A 24139-nucleotide genomic window follows, 5' to 3' on the forward strand; every position below is an offset into this window, starting at 1 on the left:
AGGCATCAAAAACTTTTAGTAGCAGCCCTTAGTCTCCTACATAAAGAGCAGGGAGGGGTGATTATTGTCCTTTAGACAACAGAGTTTTCTAAGACTTATAACTGTCTCACAAACAGAAATCAGAAAATTTCTGACTAAAGTAAAACGGGGGGAGAGAAAAAAATTAAGAAGGATCTTTTAGAAGATTACCTACAAGTGACCAGGTGCGGTGGCTCATGCCTGTAATCCCAGCACTTTGGGAAGCTGAGGTGGGTGGATCACCAGGTCAGGAGTTCAAGACCAGCCTGGCCAACATGGTGAAACCCCGTCTCTACTAAAAATACAAAAATTAGCTGGGCATGGTGGCGGGTGCCTGTAATCCCAGCTACTCAGGAGGCTGAGGCAGGAGAATTGCTTGAACCTGGGAAGCTGAGGCTGCAGTGAGAAGAGATCACACCACTGTGCTCCAGCCTGGGCGACAGAGCGAGGCTCTGTCTCATTTAAAAAAAAAAAAAAAAAAAAGATTACCTACAAGTCCATTACACTTTTATTTAAAACTTGTAATACTTCTTTTTACAATATATTCCACCGATCTGTTACACTGATCTGTTGTTGATGACTCTTACAACAGCCCTTGTCAATATGCAGCCCTTGTTTTGATAAAGAGCTGCTCATGTTTTAAAATATTTATGGTTTTTCTTTATATTGGGAGGAAACTCTAACAACAGGCAGAACTTTGTTTTCCAAGAATGGAGAAAGAAAGTAGCAGGACTCTTAAGAACTTTCCTCATATGCAAGCAAACTCGGAGATCAAATTGCCATTATTCCAAGTGAAAATACTGCCCAAAGTCCAACTCTCAAAAACTATTCTCAACTATACTCCAATAAATGAATAATTGACTGGGAACAGGGGAAAATTTTTTATATACTCTTTAAGCAATCAGAAACTTTATTTTAAAAACCATGCATGCAACAGCTGTTATTTCCTATTAAATCTAAAAGGCTGTTTTCATGTGGTTAACCTTCTTAAGAATGATCATCTTTAGGAAATATGTGGCCACTTATAAAAATTTAACCTACTATTCATCATCAACAAAAACTCAAGGTGATTTTTTAAAGATGAATGAGAGAAAGGAAGCCCATGGTCTTCAGGATAGGTAAATTTTGGTGTATTCCAACTACGGGGAACTGGTCACTTCTCAGAACCAATTTTTTGTGCTATTCCAATTACATTTAAGGATGAAGCTCTAAACATCTGCATATGAAACTTGTCCCAAAATAAGTTTTCCACTTATCTCCATGTTTACACAAGGAGAGGGCCAACAACAAACTAAAGCAGTAACAGCTCCCCGGTTGAGTTAAAAGGAAAAGAAAATTGGAATCAAAATTTACTTTTCAGTTTTTATTTCTACAGTCCAAACTTAGAACAAATTGTCAGCAGCTGCTCTTGTTTAACGTCTGACACCACAGTGGAGGGGAAAACCATGAAAACACTCACAGTTTACAAACATCCTTTTTATAGAGATCTTTGTCCTTGCTCCTGCAAAAATCTCAGGTAGCTTGTTACTTCTATTATTAACAGGAAATATCAAGGAGCAAGAGGAGGAGCAGGTTTTTATTTTGGACTCCTTACCATATTTTTATAGATGGAATTTTGCCACTTGGCTTTTCTGTACTGGATTCAAGGAAATGTCCTACAAAGTTATTTACTTCAAAGTGTTTCTCTCATTCAATAGAAATTAGGGTAAAAATGGAAACCTAGTATTTTGAAATCAGCTTTAGGGGGCATCTGGGAGACCCCTGAACTATTACACAAAATGAAATTAATGTGCTAAAACTTCCGTCAGACCTTCCAAGGTGTGTATGACCCTCCCAAAACTGAAAAACTCATGAACTAGGGAAGAACAACAGAAAGAGTATCATTAGAGTCCATGGGAGTAGCAAAATGATTGACTGAAGAGGCAAATATCTTTAAATACCATCACCTAAAATGCCTAATAATCATCAACAGAAAACAGGTGAGGCCTATAAACTCTAGCAGCACATTTAATTGGACTGTATTCCTATTGCAAACAGAAGTATAAGTAGAGAGAGATGTATAAATCGGATTGTGAATACACAGCTTCAATCTATCAAAATTGTCATGCAAATATAATTGATCAAGGTCATAGCTGCAGTTTTCACATTAGAAAATTTGCTATTGTCTCCATGAGCTGTCTATATAGCTTGTGTTTCTAAAGAGAGTGGTCTACATACTTTGGGTTACCTTGGGATCTGTGGGAAGTAGATGAACAATTCGTCCAAGTTTGCCCAAGATTTTCCCAGTTTTAGCCCTGAAAGTCATGCGTTCCAGGAACCCCTTCAATCCCGGGCAAACTAGGGCAGCTGTCACTCTAGCAGGGAGGACTGTTAAAGCAATAAAAACAGGGGAGGCTCAAGATTCTCCCTTTACCTTTAAAAAGAACCACTCCAATTTATGTCAGTTTTATACAACAGGTTTTGCATCATATTTTATTTAAAAAATGACTCCATGTTTTCTTCTTTTAACTTTGAAGGTCACCAGTTTAGTACTTGAACCCTTTTATCTAGATAAGACAACTTAGTATGGGAGAATATAAGCAAGTTTCAAAGCTACGTAACAACATGCTATTGACTTTAAAAGTGCTAATGATGGGGCCCTGAAGCTTGTCCTCATAAACAGAGATATGCTGGCTGACACCTAGGAATGCCATACATGCTAAATTTTGCTGTGGTGCTGGGTATAGTGTGAGGAGGAAAAATGGTGCTTCGTTGCCATGAAAAACCAGATATGATTACAGAAACCTGGTGTCTTCTTATTTGTCTTTCCCTTTGAAATAACTCAAAAGGATAAATAAAGCAGGAAATTTTTATTCACCAAAGCTTCCAAACACACACGCTTTTTTGGACAATGTTTTGCAGAATAGATACTTCAGCCACTAATATGTAAATGAAGAGGCCAGAGGCCATTTAATGCCTTGTATCACTGACAGTGCAAAAGAGCATTTTTCAAACAATTGTCTAATCAGCAAAAATTTAACCATAAGAGCTACTTTTCCCCACAAGTATGAAAAATAAACTACGTGATTGCTTGTTTTTTTAAAAAAGGGAATAGCTATATTCTTACATTTCAGTTAATCAATGTAGAAACCTCACAAGTAGAAAAATCAACTTACGCATTAAATCCACCTTCATTTATTTCAGAGACAGAAAAACAAAAAGAACACGAATAAAGCATACCTTTGGTCCTCGAATAGAAAGTCCAGGTTCTCCTTTAAATCCAGGTATCCCAGGTCCTCCTCTATCTCCCTGTACATTTCAAATAACATTTCACAGGCTACAGTTGTGCGAGAAATCACAAGCACACATAGCAAAAAAAACCATTGGCCACTCTGTAAAGAGCTTAATCTGTCCATCTCAGACCTTGAGATAGTATATTCTTCAAACATATTTGAGGGGAATTTCAAATCCTAAGTAAATAACACCTGTCAGTAAAGACTATTACTGCTGTTGGGAGAAAGTCCATTGAAATAATATGTGGCAATTCAGACTCAAATATTTAGACTTTAAGAATGGCTGAGAATGCTCTCAAAATTGAGTGAAGGCCAGGCACAGTGGCTCACACCTATAATTCCAACACCTTGGGAGGCCAAGGCAGGCGGGTCACTTGAATCCAGGAGTTCAAGATGAGCCTGGCCAACAAGGCAAAACCCCGTCTCTACTAAAAGCACAAAAATTAGCCAGGCATGGTGGCACATCTGTAATCCCAGCTATTTGGGTGGCTGAGGCAGGAGAATCACTTGACCCCAAGAAGTGGAGGTTGCAGTGAGACAAGATCGCAGCACTGCACTCCAGCCTAGGGGAAAGAGTGAGACTCTGTCTCAAAAAATAAACCAGTCAACCAACCTGAGTGGATATCTCTTCTGCTAAACTCTTCAATTATAAATCCTGGTAGATTCTTCTGAATAAATGTTCTAAATTCTTACCTGCATTAGGGTTTAGGATTTGGAAGACGTAATGAAGGGTAAAGTGACAAGCTTGGGACCAAGAGCACAAAATCTGGTTTCTAGTCCTAACTCTGCGGCTGGCTGTAGTTTGCTTATCTGTGAAGTTTCAGAGTTAAACAGAATCATTTCTAAGGCTCTTCCAAAACTAAAATTCTAGTTCACTGGTATCATGATTTTTTTTTCTCCAACTGCCAAAGGGTCAAGAAAAAGAAAATAATCCCCAAGAATATATACCTTTGGCCCAGGTGGTCCAGGAATTGATGTTCCAGGCATTCCAAAGGGGCCCATAATGCCCGGTTCACCCTTAAAAAGAGCAAAATGCTCACTACATTTCAAGCAGAGAAAGCACATATAGAGACAATATTTAAAAAAGTATAGAAATGTCTGCAGATTTTTAAATTATATTATGACCTCTGTTTCAAAGACCAATGTGAAAATAATTTGAGCATCTTTTGTAAACCACTGCTAAAGCTATTGACTAGTAAGATTTCACTGCTTTCAAATAACTATGTTCAATTAATCACTGAATGTTAGGAACATTTTATCTCTTGTGCAGCCTCTTATTAGCTAATAAAAGTTATGCAATTCATGGTGCTTCCCTTTTGTGTTGTATGTTGGGAAGCTCAAAGAGAATTTTTTTTTTCAATATAGCAATTATCTTCAGCAAATGTTTTAGGGTGTACTTCTAGGTTATAACTCTTTTTCCTTTGTTGTTTTATTTTAATGACCAAAGGTATACTAGTCTGCCATTCTATGTTATCTCACATCCTTTTTAAGAAGTAGAACCCCTGTGGGCTGGGTGTGGTGGCTCACACCTGTAATCCCAGCACTTTGGGAGGCCGAGGCTGGCGGATCCCTTGAGGTCAGGAGTTTTGAGGCCAGCCTGGCCAACATGGCAAAACCCCATCGCTACTAAAAATACAAAAAAAAAAAAAATAGCCGAAATTAGCCAGACATGGTGGCATGTGCCTGTAATCCCAGCTACTCAAGAGGCTGAGGCAGGAGAATCACTCAAACCCTGGACGCAGAGGTTGCAGTGAGCTGAGATCGCATCACTGCACTCCAGCCTGAGCAACAGAGCAAAACGCTGTCTCAAAAAAAAGAACCCCTATGATTTTAAAAAATGACATTTTTTAATAGAAAATTTTAAACATTTAGTGGCGGAGATGTCTAATATTTAGAGTCTCAAGGACTCAATCTGGAGCAACAGGTAATTCTCCTGTTCCATCTGGATCTAGACAAGTGATTCTCAGATTTTAGAGAGCAGAGGAATTATCAGGAAAGTTTGGCAATGCACAGTTCTGGGTTCAAGCTCCAGAGATTCTGATTCAATAGCTCTAGAGGTTGGGGCCCAGGATTATGAAATTTTATGAAGCACCCCTGGTGAAAAACACTATTCCAGAGCAATTGTCACCGCACACCACAAGGTGTTCCAAATGACCCACTGGGATATAAAGAAAATATTACAACTTGTCTCTATATTTTTATCTCATCAATTAAAATTTCATTTATATAAATTCATAACATATTAGTATGATAGCTTATAAATAGAAATTACAATTAAAAAATTAAAAATCTGTGGCATGTGATCAAAATTTTACTGGAGGGGTTTATAATCAAAACAGTTTGGAAACTACTTCTCTACGGTAGGTGGGCCAAATCCAGCCCACCCCCTTGTTTTGTACAGCCTTGACCTATGAACGGCTTTCACATTTTCAACTGGTCATTATACAAATAACTACATAATATCTTCCATTTTGCCTCTTGGGCCACAGGACCTAAAATATTTACTATCTGGACCTTTACCAAAACAAACAAACAAAAAACACTGTGGAGATGAGTCGTGGAGGATGAGCTATTTCTATGCTATGTCTAAACATGACCCTCTAGGTTTTCAGACTGCTGACTACTCCTGCCTCCGTCTGACTCATGTCCTCTGAAAATTCAATTGCATGAGCTTCCTTTTCAGTCATCCTGCTTCCTCCAGCAGGGACTCCATCAGTCAGATTCACCAGTGATGACTCCTGCCCAGGGCCGTGTTCATCTTCAGAGCTGAAGCCTCCTGCTGTATTGATTAGCCAATACAACCAACAAGCTGAGCACACTGGCCCACTGAGACCCAGTTCTTGCCAAGGCATGTATGTGCCAGTCCTTAAATCCAAACCTGGAAGGCAATGGCACAGGACATGACAAGAATCGGGAAACACAAAAAATCCCCATCCAAGCCTTTGACAAAGGAACAGAACATGAACCTGTTAAAATTCTTCACTAAAACCAAATGAAAATCAAAATTATGTCTCTAGATTTAATTTTACTTCTTTTTTCAAAAAAAGAGGTCAATTACTTCTATACCATGAAAAGTATCATGGAGAGTATTAAAATACAGGTCTTAAATACTCTGTATTAAGGGGTGATTATGCTTTAACATATGGCAATTCTTCACCTTCATCTTTAAAAACAGCTTTATTTCAAAACACAGAAAAATGTTCACTTTGAAATAGAGTAACTAGGACATAAAGACTAATCTGTTATTAATACTAATACAACACATCTGTTACATAGTGGCACTTCTCATAATGTGCTTCTTGAACTCCCTGCAGCACAGGGCATTTACTTGAGAAGCACAGATTCCTGGGCTCACTCACCTACTGAATCCAGAGAGCTGAGGATGGTAACAAGAAATCTGGATTTGTAATCATCCCCAGGTGATACCGATGGACACTGAATGGACACTGAAGTTTAAGAGTCACTGGTGTACAGGTGATGTTTTGTATCTGATCTTGTCAGCACCATTTTTTAAAAATGTGCTTTTTAATCATCTGGTCCTAAAATATACTCCTTGTCTCTTTCTCACAATTAGTATCTTTCTAGAGACATGAACTCTCTTAGGTTTGCAGTTTCTGTTTCCTGACACATTCAAATGACCTTAATGGTGGGTCTCTGAGGCTAAGTCAGGACACATACTTAATTGCTCACCTCACAATCCCCTTTGCTTCTTCCTCAGCACTGTGTTATCAACAATTTACCAGGACATAGATCCCCTACTTTCCATTTCACCATATTGATTTTTTTCTCTGAATAATTCGATGTATTCCACACTTACTATATACCAGGAAATGTGCTAAGTGCTTTATTAACTCTTTTAGTCTTCACAACAACCCTGTGAAATAGAACACATCATTATCTTCTTTCTATAATTGAAGCGACTTGCTCCAAGAGGTTCATGGCACAGGAGGATGCAATCAGCCTTCCAAAGAAGAGCCTTCATCATCACTGTGCTGCCTCTCACTCTCAGGCTTTTGGGTTGTTTAGCAAAGCAAGATTATGAAGAACTGATAGCTCCTATGGTCCCAATTTTATCCCAACTTCTGAATATTTGGTTGTTACTAGAGAGGACTGACAGACAAATTAGAAACATAAGTATTTCTATGAGTATTACATATTTTATGCAATCTATTCCATTCTATTGTGGTCTGGGAATAGTATGTTTCCTATAGGTTTTTTATTTTGGGGTATTTGTTTTGTACTTGTTGGGAAGGAAACAAAGAATCCAATTTTCAGTGGAAATTTAATACTGTATTAAAACCAGACATAAATACAAACTCCTCAAAGCATAAGTCAGAATACAAGAAACATACCTTTGGTCCTTCGGGCCCTGGAAGTCCCCTCTGTCCTTGATTTCCTTTGCTCCCTTTCTTGCCTTCGTCACCCTAACGAAATAATTATGAAAATATAGATTTTCATATGGTATTCGCAACCTCCCCTAATCTAGCAAGGACCATAGCGGAGCCGGATTCTCGACTAATACCAATTTTAAAGTGGTGCGCCCTGAGCACAGCTCAGTTGCGCAGGATTCGTCAATGTCCTTAAGGAGATCAGATGACTTCAGATTGTTCAGCCTTTACTATTTATTCAATATGATTTGCTATTTTTCAAAAATCTAAGTTTTGTATCTTTCTTTTGGAACTTTTGTTTGAATTTATAGTTCATTTTCCCCCTTGGTCTATTAACAGATGGTTCTGAGACATTCACAGTTTCAGAAATGAGTACTATCTATGCTTTTTCATGCTGTTTTTCAATTTTTCTATTTCAGGTTTAAAACATGAAATGAGACATTTTAAAAATCACAGCCCTATTTCGTCCTCACTGGGGAGTCTAATTCTTTCCCCCAAAAGAGACCAATAGTTTTATTGGCAGGAAGATGCTTGAGCATTAACCTGGGGCAGAGCTAGGAACTGACTACTAGCTGTTGCCCAGCAGGGTTGTGTAAAACAGTGCTCTCCCAGAAGAATTCCTTTACCTTCAAAACTATCTTTCAACTAGGGTTCAACTGCAAGGCGCCATATCCAGGGATGTACACAGCTCAACAAATGAAAAAAAAAAAATTCCTCGTGGTCTGCAGCTGAGGCTATTTAAATATTTATAATATAAATTACTATACCATGGTTTTTAAAGTTGAGCAACAGAATCACCTGGAGAGCTTGTTAGACCACAGATTGCTGGGCCCTCCACCTAGAGTTCGTGATTTAGTAGGTCTGCACTGAGGTCCAAGCATTTGCATTTTTAACATTCCCAGGTGATGCTGATGCTGCTGGTTCAGGGACCACACTTTGAGAATCATTAGACTATACTAAGGTCATCAGCAAAGCAGGCATTTTATTAAGAAGAGATGACCTCCTGTAGAATCCACAGAGGTTTCCACGGTCCACACTAATGTAAAGCAGTGGCACCGGTGTAAAAAAAAAAGTTGAATGTCCAAATATCTTATATCATTATCACTTACCAGTAGAGACAAAACTCAACCACAACTCTTTATTTTCTTCCCTCCACTACCACTAATTTAGGTTATTGACCTAAATCACCCCAGAAATGAACAGCAGGAACCCAATTACATGTAATAAATCACCAACACTGAACCATGGTATACCTGGGCTATGTAACATGTTCCTACCACTCTTCTCCAATAGCCTTTCATAAGCCACAAGTCACCTCAAGCCACAAATTCAGTAGCCTCTCTTTCCAATGCACGTTCTTCTTGCCTTATTGGTGGCATCTGATACCACCCATTGCTTTCATCTTGAAATCCTTTCTCCTCAGTACCCCTAACATGCTACCATTCTGCCTATTCTGTAGAGTTCTTGTTCTCCAGCTACCTCACAATGTGGGGTTTAAACCTCAACTCTCTTCCTTAGAGACATTGTTCATTCTCACGGCTTCAATTATTAACTCCAAGCGCCTATTTTCCAAAAACACATCCTAAAAACAATTCTCCTGAATGTTAGCAGATCGGCATTTCTAAAAGTATATTTCACGTGATAATGTTATCCCCTCCACCTCACCCAAAAAGGATCCCTGAGACTGGTAAATCAATAAACAAAAATGTTTAAAAGCCTACAAATATATTTAAATTTCATATCCTCACATTTAAGATTAAGGATTCAATTTTAGTGAGTATGTTCACAAGACATCAATTACTATTTTAGTAGAATTATGAATAGAACACTAATATGTATACAAATTTTATTTTTACTTGACTTGTATATAATCCATAACAATCTTTACATGGGAATTGATAACTACACATAAAAATAGAAAGAAGCCCAGGCGCGGTGGCTCACACCCATAATCCCAGCACTTTGGGAGGCTGAGGCAGGTGGATCATGAGGTCAGGAGTTCCAGACCAGCCTGGCCAGTATGGTGAAACCCCATCTCTACTAAAAATACAAAAATTAGCTGGGTGTGGTGGCACACACCTGTAGTCCCAGCTGCTTGGGAGGCTGAGGCAGGAAAATCGCTTGAACCCGGGAGGCGGAGGTTGTAGTGAGCCAAGATCGTGCCACTGCGCTCCAGCCTGGGGGACAGAGTGAGACTCCATCTCAAAAAAAAAAAAAAAATTGCAGGAAGACCTGGAATCTTAGGGGCTATAGGTTATGTCACTAGCTGTCTTATCCTATTGATGAATTTGTATAGTCTTATCTTAACATATAAAAATGTTATTCAACTAGCATTTCTACAGTGTTTAAAATAAATTTATGCCAAGTTGTGAAGTGAAATGGCCATTCAATAAAGTGATATTTCTTATTGCATGAGATTTTATAAAGAAAATTTATGGACTGTCAAATCTCAACGATGTATCTCAAGGTTTCTTTTCCTTCCTATGTGTTTTTTAAATGTCAATCTGACCATTTATTGAGAAAACGTGTGTCAAACTCTTCTCTATGCTAGGTCTTACAATAGATGTTAGGAAAATAAAAGTGAATCATATATGCTTGCTGTCTTCCAAAAGCTTGCAAGATAGTATTCATACTTTTAAGCCAGACATAAACACATTGACATAGTAAGAATAACAATCAAATTTCTTCTAAGTTGGCTCCTCAGTATGAGGACCAGAACACAGGCTGCTTCCTCCAACACTGTCATTTCCATACCTTGGGGCCAGGCTGTCCTTTTCCAGGTGGTCCTTCTGGGCCTCTTGCTCCCGGAAGCCCCGCTTCCCCCTAGAGAAAATGACACTGATGTCTTAGCTGACCCTCCAGTAGACAGACTGTACGTATCATCCCACCTTGTCTCCTTTTATCATTAGTGGATTCAGCTGAGACTCTCCAAAACACACCATACCTTCACTCTAGTCTCAAAATCAATCTGGAAGTTTATGAACTTGAAATAAAGTAACATCAAACTCCAGTTTAACTCAGAGCAGCTGGAATATCATGAAAAAGTAATTTCTCAGCCAATTTCCAAAGCAATAAGCTCATTTTCTTTTGGCTCTTCATTCGCATTTGGTAGATTTTTTAAAAAACAGGGAAGACCTTCAGCCTTTCCATCTGCTGTTTTTTTTTGCTACTTTTATTGAAAAACGAGTATTTCAAATGTCAACTCAAAATACCTCAGGAAATCTTTACAATGGCCTTATTTCCTGAATGCATTTACAGACTCGCCTCTTGGGGGGAGGCAGGGGGAGTGGCTTTCTCTTAAGTTTAAATTAATGTGCTTTCTAGAAATCCTGAAGAAACTAGGCCATAACCAAAACACCAGACAGAAGGCAGAGGATGTGAGACACTATCTCAGCCTTTGAATAGGCCACTCCTTCTCTCAGGGAGACGTGAAAAGGGACATTTGGGATTGTGAGATATTTTTTCTTAAAGAGACTAAGTTTGTCCTTAATGGTTTTATTCGAGCTCCTGAAGGACCAAGATATCAGTTTGGTTCAACAGTTCCTACTCCAGTAATACGAAAAACTTGGTGTTACCTTCTTCCCTGCAGCTCCATCTTCTCCTGGTACTCCTGGTTGTCCTGGGAGACCTATTGAGCCTGGCTCTCCCTGGTGAATGAACAAATATTTTATTTCCCTAAAGTTCATACCTCCATTCTGAGGTACTTGCAATTGGATGTATCTTACAGTGTCTGAGAAAAGCCCCCGAGAAATCTGATTAGCAATTAATACTAAACTATTTGATCTTGGGAAGCTACTTAACATCCCTAGGCCTTAGTTTTTGATTCTATTTTTATGGGCTGAATTGTGACCCCAAAAAGATATGTTGACATCCTCTTTGTACCTGTGAATGTAACCTTAATTGGAAACATGGTCTTTGCAGATTTAATCAAGTTAAAATGAAGTCATTACAGGGGGGCCCTAATTCAGTATAAAAGGTGATATAATTTGGCTCTGTGTCCCCACCCAAATCTTATTTGAATTGTAATTCCCAGTGTTGGAGGAGGGGCCTGGTAGGAGGTGATTGAGTTATGGGGGTGGACCTCCCCCTTGCTGTTCTTATAATAGAGTTCTCATGATATCCGGTTGTTTAAAAATGTGCGTGTAGCATGCCCCACTTCACTCTCTCTCACTCTCCTGCTCCTCCACGTGAAGATGTGCCTGCTTCCCCTTCACCTTTTGCCAGGATTGTTAAGTTTCCTGAGGCCTCCCCAAAAGTCAAGCAGATGCCAGCATCATGCTTCCTGTGCAGCCTGCAGAACTGTAAGTCAATTAAACCTATTTTCTTTATAAATTACCCAGTCTCAGGTAGTTATTTAAAGCAATAAGAGAATGGACTAATACAACGGGTACTATAAGAAGAGGAAAATGCCCTTGAAGACAGACACGCAGGGAGAGCACCATGTGATAAGAGAGGCAAAGACTGGAGTGAGCATCTGCTAGGCAAGGCATGCCAAGGATTGACAGCCACCCTGAGAAGCTAAGATGAGACCAGGAAGCAATCTCCCTTACAGGTTTTGGAAGAAGCATAACCCTGCAGACTGATTTTGGACTTCTAGCCTCTAGAACTGAGAGACAATAAATTTCTGTTGTATTAAGCCACTCAGTTCCTCGTACTTTCTTACATCAGCTCTAGAAAACTAACATAAAAGTGAAATAACAAATTTGTGCCCTAACAACACTTCCAGCTCTAATATTCAGTAATTCCACTTGCTTTCGAGTTAATTTACGATTAGTAATAAATCCTTTAAAATGTTCAGGAAAAAAATATGCTACTTTCAATCAGTTTAAAGCATCTTTACGGCATTTATTAATAGCAAAATGGAAAATAATTGAAAGCAACTTCAACTAACCTAAACAAGCCAGTGAAAAAAAGCACAGTAAATCTAACACTAAGTAGATGGAATGATAAAGATGAGAGAAGAAAATAATAAACTTGAAAACAAAAAGTAAGAAGATTCATAAAACTTAATGCTTTTTTTTTTTTTTTTTTTTTTTTTGAGATGGAGTTTCGTTCTTGTTGCCCAGGCTGGAGTTCAGTGGTATGATCTCAGCTCACTGCTACCTCCGCCTCCCAGGTTCAAGTGATTCTCCTGCCTCAGCCTCCTGAGTAGCTGGGATTACAGGCATGTGCCACCACACCTGGCTAATTTTGTATTTTCAGTAGAGACGGGGTTTCTCCATGTTGGTCAGGCTGTTCTTGAACTCCTGACCTCAGGTGATCTGCCTGCCTCAGCCTCCCAAAGTGCTGGGATTACAGTTGTGAGCCACCGTGCCTGGCCGGTAATGCCTTTTTAAAAACTAATAAAAGTAAATAAATTTCTAATAGGAATGATGAGAAAAAACCTAGAATAATAGGTTTTTTAAAAGATATCAATAAACAGTACCAAAAATGAAAGATATAACTATATATATAGTAAAAATGTTTTAAGTCATAGAAAATTGGTGATAATTTTTTCAAATGTATTGGAAAACAATAATAATCTTTGAGAAAAATATGAATTATATAAATGCTGTAAAAAGAAATGAACAAGCTAGATAAACCAATAATATTAAATAAATTGAGTCCGTGATTAAAAGTCTCTACTTTCTCTCCCTCCAAGATCACAAGCTTAGTTGGTTTTACAGTCAAGACTTACCAAACTTCCAAACTTTTGATGAACAGTTATTCCCTATCTTATACAAACAGTTCTAAAAAAAAAATAGAAAAGAGGGACGTCTACCTAATTTATTTTATGAGGCTTATAAAGCCTTTTCAAAAAAAATTATACAATGGCAAGACAAGAAAACAAAATTATAGACCATTTTCCCTATGAGACATAGCACAATTTAAGCTTCCAATCAAATGCTTTAATTTCTTCCAGTGCCTGTACAAAGTTTCCAGGTCATAATGCAGGGATTGAGAAACCAGGGAAAGTTCAGGCATCTCTCTAAGGAGACAAACATGCATCTGGGTGAACCAAGGCATCAAAAGTTCACAGAGTAGATTACCAGAAAGAGTTACACAGAGAAAACTATAAGCATCTGCTGAGCATCCATCTTGAGTATTCAGTTGAATACTGCTCAGTACATGTGTGTGAAGAAACTACCCAAGGCCAGGAAAACAACCAACTTAAAGGATTAGAGAGAACTGACATTGAACCAGGAATAGTGCCTATTTCTACTGGCAAGAAATAAAACCTCACAATTCTGAGGGCATAAATTGGAGTTCTGAAAAGGGTCTTACCTCAACAGTGTGGAAAAATTAACCCTAGACTAAATGTTGCTGTAGTCTTACCTAATAAAACTTAAAAGCAAGACCAAAATGGGTCAATCTGTTTTCAAGTAACTAAAAAACATCCAAGAACAAAGCTCAAAATAGAGGAATACAAAAATATCCAACACAATAAAAGGTAAAATTCACAATGTTGGGCATTCAATAAAAAAGTATTCAGCCAGGCATGGTGGTACATGCCTGTAATCCCAACTACTCAGGAGGCTAAGGCAAGAAGACAGCTTGAGCCCAAGAATTCAAAGCAAGCCTGGGCAACATAGAAAGACCCCATCTTTTAAAATATTAATAATAATATTTAATTTAAAAATAAAAAAGGCATTCAAAAAGGCTGAAAAATATAGCACTTTGTGTTGAGAAAAATCAGTCAATTGAAACTTACCCAGAAATAACACCAGTAGTAGAATTAGGAGGTAAGAACATTAAAACGGTTATTATGACTATACTCCATACAGTCAAGAAACCAGAGGAAATTTAAAGCATGTTAAATAGACAAATGGAAGATATATGAAGGATACAAATTAAAATTTTAGATTTGAAAATTATGATGTATGAGATAACACTGGACAGAATTAAAAGCTGATTAGTGTCATGGAAGAAAAGATTAGTGAACTAACACATATAGCAATAAAAGCTATCCTAAATTAAATACAGAGAGAAAAGAGACTGAAAAAGAATGAGCAGAGCACCAGTGAACTGTGAAATAACCTGAAACATCCAAATAGCCTGGCCAACATTACTAAAGCCCATCTCTACTAAAAAATACAAAAATTAGCCAGGAGTGGTGGTGCCGCCTGTAATCCCAGCTACATGGGAAGCTAAGGCACTAGGATCTCTTGAACCCAGGAGGCAAGGCTGCAGTGAGTCAAGAGCATGCCACTGCACTTCAGCCTTGGTGAAAGTGAGACTCTGTCTCAAAACAAAAATAAAATCCAAATATAAGTAAAACTGGAGTTCCTGAGGTGAGGAATTGCTATTTCAAGAAATACTGGCCAAATATTTTCCAAATTTGATGAAAACTATAACTCATAGATCTAAGAATATCAGTGAACCAAGAATACCAATGAACTTCAAGCACAAGAAACATATCTAAGGCACATTATAATCACACCACTCAGAACCAGTGATGTACAGAAAATCTCAAAAGCAGCCAGAGAAAAAAAGACATGTCGTGTAGAGAAACAAATATAAGGATAACAACACATTTCTCATCAGAAACAATGCAAGTGAGAAGACAATAGAACAACATCTTAAAAGTACTAAAAGGAAGAAAAAGCAACTGCACACTATAATTCTATAACCAGAAAAAATAATAAGCAAAGATTTTTTTTTTTGGAAGTTGATTTGGCAATTTCTTGGAACGCTAAATGAATACCTACCTTCTGACCTAGCCATTTCACTTCTAGGTGTTTACCCAAGAAAAACAAAAACAAATGTCCATACAAACACATATATAAATGTTCATTTATAACATTTTATTTATAAAATTTATAAAAATTTATAAAATTTATTAAAAATTTTTATTTATAATATTCCAAATCTGGAAAAAAACAAAATTTATACACAGGTGAATGGATAAATAAATTGTGGTATATCCATATAATACAATACTATTCAGCAATACAAAGGAATGAACTGTTCATATATATGCTACAACATGGATCTTATATTTTGCTGCATTAAAAGAAGCCAGAAAATATCATATAGTATATAATTACATAAAAATCTAGAAAATGCAAACTAGTCTATGATGACAAAAAACAGATCAATGGTTAGCAGATAATTGGAAAGCAGATCTGTGGGAAGCATATTAGTGAACATAGAAGAAGTTACAGAGGGATAGAAGGACAGATGGTAACTTCTGAGGGTTACAGAAATATTTATCATCTTGATTGCAGTAATGATTCCAAGGGTATATACATATCTCAAAACATCAAATTGCATACTTTAAACATGTGCATTTATTATATGCCAATCAGATAATACATAGTTATTAAAATAAAAGCAAAAATCCTGAATAAAAGATTAGTCAGTTGAATGATCATCATAAAAAAGTACACATAATGAATTGAGTTTATCTTAAGAATGCAAGGATGGTTTGACATCTGAAAACTCTGTAAATGTAATGTATCGTATTAACAAGTTAAAAGTGGAAAACAACACAATTATCTTAGTAGATGCATAATTTGATAAAATCCAGTAATCATTTATATTTAATAAGTAACTTTTGGTACAACCAAAAAAGAAGGAAGCTTCCTTAACCTAATGAAGGGTATCTATCAAAAACTTTCAGCAAACATCACACTTAAGAGTGAAATTTTAGAAGCACTTCTTTTGAAGTCATTTCTTTTAAACATTGTACAAGTGATCCTAGCAGTACAAAATGATACAAAAAAAAATAAAAGAAGAGCTAAAAAATAATAGGTAAAACTTTATATTCAGACAGTATGATTGTGTACATAGGGACTGAAAAAGCAAGAGATTCCACAAACAGATTTCACAGGGTGGCCGGATACAAAATCAACATGCCAAAAAACAAAACAAAACAAAACAAAACAATTCTCCTATAGACCTATACTAGTTAGTTAAAAGATATAGAAAAAAAATTCACAATTACAAAAATTTCTTCAAGGTATCTGGAAATAAATTTAACTAAAAAAATACAAGACCTTTATGGAGAAAATTACAAATATTTTCTTGAAAAATTACAGCTTTACTCTGTGGTGTGAAAGACTTGCTATTTAATCTGTAGATTTAGTGCAAACCAAATGGGGTATCCTGTTAAATATGACAAGCCAACCCTAAAACATGTATCTTAGAGTCAATAATAACCAAGAAGATGAGAGTATTTTTCCTTTTAGATGACAAAACATATTATAAACCTATTATAATCAAGACAAGGAGATAATAGCACTGAGAGATATAAATAGACAAATGGAGTAGAATACACAGCTCAGGCACTGATACTCAAAATATGGAAGCTTGATATATGAAAGAGGTGGTACTGCAAATCAGTGTGGTAAAGATGGACTATTCAACAACTGATTCTGGGGTACTTGTTTATTTATAGTAATAAAAAATAGATCCCTACATTGACCCATACACAAAAATAAATTCCATGTGCGTTAAACACCTAAATTTTAAAAACAAAACACAAAAATTTTCAGAAAAAATGCATAAGAATATCTTTATGAATCTCAGGTCAAGAAATGTTTTAAAATAATATTCAAAAATCACAAATCATAAAGGGATAGAAATATATCAGAATTTAAAACTTCCGTATACTAAGTAGTACTCTAAGTGAAAAAAATAAGTCACAGCCTAGGAGAAGATATTTGCAGTTTGTATAACACAGTAAGATATATTTGCACACACTTCATATTTGCACAGATTTAGAGAAAGGAACATCATCGCCTACTGCGAGCAGGAAGGTAAACTGGCACAAGCATTTTGGACAAGATTTTGGTAGTATCAAAATTGAAGACTCGCATGCTCTATGATCTTCCCATTCTACCTCTAACTGTCTATCTTCTACAAGTCATGAAACTTGTCCTCCAACGTGTACAAAAGGAAACAGAATGTTTGTGGCAGCATTGTTGGCAAAAGCAAAAAGAATGACAAGCAATTTAAATATCCACCACCATGAAGATGAATAAATATAAAATGAGATATTTTCATACAGTGGAACACTATAACGCGATTAATATCAATGAATTAGAGGCATACAAAAACACAAATAAAACATAAGGCTGAGTATAAATATATTGCAGAATGATATATCATGTAAAGTTTAAGGACACAAAAAAAGTGATATACGGTTTATGGATAAAAATGTGTGGGAAATTATAAAAACTTCAAAAGAATGATAAACACCAAATTCATGATAATGATTATGTGTGAGGAGAGAAGGGAGGGCAGTGGGATTGGAGAGTGCCAGCAGGGACCTTCAGCCACACCTACAATGTTTCTTTTAAAAAGTCTAGAGTCAGTGTGGTAAAACATTAACATTTGATAAAGCTGGGCCGTGGAATACATAGGTGCTCTTTGTATTATTCTCTGTATGGTGAGTATATTTGAAATACTTCTTTTTTTTTTTTTAAGATGGAGTCTCACTTCGTCGCCAGGCTGGAGTGCAGTGGCGCGATCTCAGCTCACTGCAACCTCCGCCTCCCGAGTTCAAGTGGTTCTCCTGCCTCAGCCACCCGAGTAGCTGGGACTACAAGCACGCACCAATATGCCCAGCTAATTTTTGTATTTTTAGTAGAGACGGGGTTTCACCATGTTGGCCAGGATGGTCTCGATCTCTCGACCTTGTGATCCACCCGCCTTGGCCTCCCAAAGTGCTGGGATTACAGGTGTGAGCCACTACGCCCGGCAGAAATACTTCATTTTTTAAAGTAAGTTTAAGATTGCACGTCATAAGTAGTGAAACTGAGATTTAAACTTGGGTAGTCTAATGGCTGAGCCTTACTATATCGTATATTGCCTCTCTGCAATTGACATATATATAACATGTTTGTATACATACATACACAGAGGCATATATTACACATATGTATAAACATATGTCAAACTTGGCACTTAGTATACTGTGTAGCACATGGAAACCATGTAAAAATGGCAGCTATTATTACTATATTAATACCTTTTTATCCTTTGTAATCATGTTTATACATGTAACATGTATATTCTTCTTAGACCTACATCTTATATATTCTTCTAATACTCAAATGCTTGTAAGAATATGACAACAACAGAACAATGGTGAAGTTGAGTGCTCAACTGGCTCTCTAGATCCTGTATAACTTCAGGATGACTTATCGAAACTGTGAAGGGTAAACTAAGTATTCATTCATTTATTCAGCAGTATTTATTGAGAATCTATCATGTCCCAAAAGCTGGGGATTCTATAATAAACCAAGGTAAACAAAGTGCCACCCCAGTGGAGTATATATTTGAGAGCAGCACTGTCCAAGAGGAATATAAAGCAAGCCATACGTGTAATTATAGCTTTTGCAGTAGTAGTAGCCGCACTTAAAAAGTAAAAGGAGCCCATTATATAGGGTTAGATAACACACACAGGGTCTGTACTGTGATTGGATATAAAGGAAACCTTATATAATATTACATAAAGTATCATATCACTTCTGAGCAGCAGTCAACTCACCTTTGGACCTTGTACTCCAATTCCCACCGGTCCTCGAGGGCCTGTAGGTCCCATTTGGCCTACTTCTCCCTAGTAAGAAAAGAGTTTCATACAGCAGCAAAGTGAAAATAATATATTCCTGCTGTTGATCTCCTAAAACCTGTCTTATATCAACAAAGTAAAACAGTTTCATGTGCTCAATTCATATATATTGCCTGAAATCCCTTCTGGGGATGGATTTGCACCAGATTTGGAATATATATGTAAATGAAAAATGTACATAATGTTTGATGTATATATGGTCTGACTTAAAATATAGGCCACATAGCATATTCAAAATTGATTTTAAGGAGCCCCTTGTGGAGGGTATCTGGAAAAGATAGGCAGTTGCATTCTAGAACAACTAAAATTGGCACAGGAAAAGCCAACGTAACTGCTGATCAAGAGCAATGTCATAAAGCAGAGAACGCAACTTAAGCTTTCAAGGCAAGCCCCAAATCAAAACTCTCAAGAATAGTCAGAGTGGTCCATTGAGCAGCTTCTCACACGGACAGCTCTAAGGAGTTTGTTCTAAGGTGAATAGTCTCAGAGAAGTATTTTATTTATTTAACAATGATTCATGATTCTTAGAAGCAATATTAAGGATAACTAGTTAAATAAGTGCCATGCTCCTCCTCAAGGAAAAAATAATAGTTCCAATCTATGAGATAGTTTGATTCCCAAGTACATAAAACATTTTTATTTGTTAGGTCATTTCTGACCCCATCTCTTTAGCTAAGGTTTTAGTAGTTGCACCTACTGTCAGAGTGGTGGTGAGAATGAAAATTAGCCAACCTAGAGAGACACATGACCACTGGTTGCCTCTATTAATATTACTGCTTGAGTTGCTAGAATAGGATCTCATAAGTAAAAGTAACAAAGAAAACAACAAATGAAAATTGTGTAAATAAAGCTTTCTTAAAGCATAAAGAATACACATTACATTTTCTAAATTGTCAGGAATATCAGTAACATTTTGCATTAAGTAGAGATCTCTGATTTTTAAGTTCATTCTACCTGCTGTCTTCCCTTGCACTGGCACTGATCAGAAAACAGCAATTATACTATAGATATATTAAACTCCGCTCTCATTTACAAAGTTACCTTGGAACCAGGTAAGCCCTGTCCTGGGGGCCCTTGTGGACCAGGTGGACCAATAGGACCTTGGATTCCCTTTAAAATAAAATTTTATAAAATAGTGTTAGTGAAATTAGGTAGTTTCAAATCCTCTAAAGTGAAACTTTAGTTCATACCCCATAATAAGTTACTTACACTCAATAAGCATTTGTGGAGTGGGGTGCCAGGGGCTGCTAGTTAAACCACAATTTGCATTCTTCCCTATTTCCATATTAAGAGAAATTTTAGCTGGCCCGTATATCTGCCTAGAATAAAGACCACGTTTCTCAGTCCCTGTTGCAGCCAGGCGTGGCCATGTGGGCTAGATTCTAGCCAATGGGATATGAATGAAGTGATGTGTGTGACTCCTGGTTCATGCTAAAAGAAGAGGTATGCCTTCTCCTTCCCTTTTCCTCTTCTTCAGTAGCTGGAATTAAGAGAGGGTGGCCATCCAGGATCATGCAGATGAGGAAAGCACCCTCAGTATGGCAGACTATCAAGACTGATTAATAGAGGCAGTATATCAGCTTGGAGTTTTAAGTAAGGAAAATAAAATTACATCTAGTTAACCCATTTCATATCTCTGTCACATGCAGGCAAACCTATATCCCAATATATATGTATCAGGATGGTAAATTGAAGGTTTGACCTAGGCTCTAAGAAGCAATAGTCAGTAGATACCAAACTGAAGAAGGTTCAAACACTTGACTCCCTCCTTCACAATATAAAGGAGGTTTTTATACATGGGTATAAAAAAGGATATGCACATATGTGTACATTTGTATATGTGGTTGTTTATATTTCACTCTGTTTGTAAAAGATCTGAGTTGATCAAGCCTCCAAATATTTAACAAAAATCTGTGGGCCATTTAAGAGAGATTGTAAACATGTTGCTGGAAACAGAAGTTCCCTCATAAACACATGAGGGAAAACATTCATTTTTATAAGAGAAATAGGAAGATCTAACATAACAAGAATTCAATGGATAAACACATCAAATTAAAGAACATTGAATAACTGCATAGACAGAGGTTAAATTTAAGTAGAATTTATATCATTTGTCTTAAAAGGTAAATAAATTCTTTTCTTGCTCAGATCATCTTACAAATAGAGATCTCATTTCCAATAGAGATCAGCTCTGTAAGGACACATCTACCTCGAAATTTTTTTTTTCTTTTCAAAAAGAAGAAAAGGGGGTAAGAAAATGAAAGAAGTCCGAGAGTTTTGTTTTGTTTTGTTTTGTTTTTCCCAAGCTGAAGAACAACAGCCTCCACCAAGGAACAGCATTAAAGGCGACAGGAAGCTGTAGGTAGGAGGTCCAGAATTCACAGGCCATCTGAACAGACTTGTCTTCGAACCTCATATTTAGCCCCATAGTGGTCACTCAGCACCAGGAGCACCGCAAGACCCAAGATGTGACAACATTGTCCGGCCACTTTTGGGATAAGTAAGCCCCTACTAAAACCAACAAATAAACTATAAGGCTTGAGAATGTCGGCTGGTATCATCAAATCATGATATTTGAGTAGCCCAAATGTCCAGCTCTTAATTATTATCTAAATATTTATTTATACATTTATCTTGGCTTCTTCTGTACCTTAAGATTCCTAATGTGTTAGACTAGGACCTCTGCCAATGGCAAGGGAATGGAAAAAGGAGTCATATCCAACTTTGCTGTTGTTTGGACTAGCAAGAAAAGTAATAATAATAATAAATTAGCAGCCAATTAGATATAAACCCGAAGTGAATCTCAACAATGGCACTGGAATTATCTCATTTTTTAAATTCTTCCCTTCTCCCACTACCCTAGATACAGAAAGCACTATTCGTTCTTTAAGCAATAGAATAATTCAAACCTTACTCATAAATCTTAATCAAACCTGACCTGCCACTTTCTAACCAGGAGATATTTAGCATAAAACTGGATTTGTGGGTTGCTTTGATTAATAAGGCTGCGTAAGTACATGGCAAACAACAAAGTATATGGCAAACAAAAGACTACATGGTAAACAACAGTAGAGAGTACTGTTATACTATCTTCACATTATTTAGATTTATCACAATACCCAGATTTTCCAAAAGTTATCAGAAGATTTTGGAAATGGTTCTAATCACGAATGTAAACATTCTTACAGATCTTTCTTTTCTTCTCACCAAGAGGGGCCAGGTGTCATTTATAAATTATATCTGTGTTTTGCTTCTATTCCAGAAGTTTGCCCCTTAAACTAAATGCTTATCTCTGATCCTGGTCCAAGTTTTAACTACTTTTTTAAAAAATGGATATGTGGCTAGTTAGAGTGGTTGGTAGGGGGATACTACTCTACTCCATTGGGAGAGAGTGGGATTTAATTTTCACAAAGCTTCAAGGAGAAAAAAATACACAAACCAGCAGGTAAGTAAACTATTGTTCCCAAGGGGAACTAAAAATATTGCACCAAAACATTTACCTTGTTAATTAGGTTTTAATGTTAAAAGTCACAGCATCAAGAAACACACTACTTATTTTTTAAGCCTTTGGAAGTTCTAAAAAATAAAATCTTCTCATGAAACCATCTTATCCTTCCCTATATTCACTTCTGGACTTATACTCCACTGCAATTAACTGTCAAATATACTCATAGATGTTTGCAGGACTGGCCTTCAATGAAGACCAGGATTGGGCTGGAATGTTCTGCACTGAAGGGAAAGGAAGAATGCATTAATTACCTGCTCCCCTTGACTCCCGATTCCAGGGATACCCATTGGTCCTTGGGGTCCCACAGGTCCCATATCCCCCTGCACAGAAAATAAGCCAGGAAATATAACAATAAAATAAAATCTTATTATTTCATACTTTGCTAACCTGGAATTGGGCTGTGTTAAAATCTATCTTTATACTATAAAAAAAATTCAGCATGGAAAATTATAAAACTTTTATTCCTTTTAAACAGTTTATAATTCAAATTCCCCAAAATAGTAAATGACATTTTTGCTATTCAGTCTAAGTTGGTGAGCATTTGTATAGGCTTATATTTATCAATCATTTTTCTCACAAACAAAAATTCCTGAATAGTTGTTATGACACAAACATTTCCTGCTAAGATTGTAACAGAAATATTTAAAAGTAGAAAATTCATAGGATATAATAAAAATAGAATGAGAGATAAATTGAAGAAAAATATTTTTAAATTTTCTAAATACCCTTTCCCTCCAAATCTTATTGAAAATGCATTTTGAAAATGAAGAAATGATCTCAAGTGAATGCAGCAAAATTAAACAGCCCTATTTTCTTCTTCCATGAAATTGAGAAAACAAAATTAAAGTTACCAGCAAGAAGAACATAATTCATTCTTTCTGTGTCTTTATACAGATGTTTGTTGAGTGCCCATTATAAGCCAGAAAGTGTTCCAAACACTAGGAAAACAACAGTGACCAAAACAGCTCAAAATCTCTGTCCTCCATTGATCTTAGATTTTAGTAGGGGAAACAAGATGGCAAACAAGACAGGTAGATAAAATAACTAGTATGTTGAATAATAAGTGTGAAGGAGAAAAATTAATCAGGGAAGAGAAGAGGCAGCGATGATTTTGGTTAAGATGCCCAGAGATGAAGTCACTGATGAGAGGGAATGAGCCAGGTAGAAACCCAGAAGAAAAGCATTCCATGCAGAGAAACAGCCAAAACAAAGATGATGCCTGACATGTTCCAGAAACAGCAAGGAGACAGTGCGGGTGGAACCATCTCCATGAGGGAGAGCGGTAGACAATGAAGTCAGAGAATTATGGCAGTGGAGTCAGGTAGAAGGATCAGTGGGGCCTTTGAGGCCACTGTAAGGACTTGGCTATCCTCTGAGTAAGTTAGGAAGCCACTGG

General features: G+C 36.9%; 1 protein-coding gene across 1 annotated transcript in view; it reads right to left on the reverse strand.

The window, feature by feature from the left end:
- Nucleotides 1-24139, reverse strand: part of COL28A1 (collagen type XXVIII alpha 1 chain) — a 173206-nt gene that overhangs the window by 76851 nt on the left and 72216 nt on the right. The window contains exons 16-23 of the mRNA XM_019030589.4: nt 22995-23063; nt 20277-20345; nt 19155-19223; nt 11254-11325; nt 10433-10501; nt 7643-7714; nt 4239-4307; nt 3238-3306 (exon numbers count right to left, since the gene is read on the reverse strand). Coding sequence (XP_018886134.3) covers nt 3238-3306; nt 4239-4307; nt 7643-7714; nt 10433-10501; nt 11254-11325; nt 19155-19223; nt 20277-20345; nt 22995-23063 — 558 coding nt within the window. The remainder of the gene's footprint in view (nt 1-3237; nt 3307-4238; nt 4308-7642; nt 7715-10432; nt 10502-11253; nt 11326-19154; nt 19224-20276; nt 20346-22994; nt 23064-24139) is intronic.

Source organism: Gorilla gorilla, chromosome 6, assembly GCF_029281585.2.
Source record: "Gorilla gorilla gorilla isolate KB3781 chromosome 6, NHGRI_mGorGor1-v2.1_pri, whole genome shotgun sequence".
NCBI lineage: Eukaryota > Metazoa > Chordata > Mammalia > Primates > Hominidae > Gorilla > Gorilla gorilla.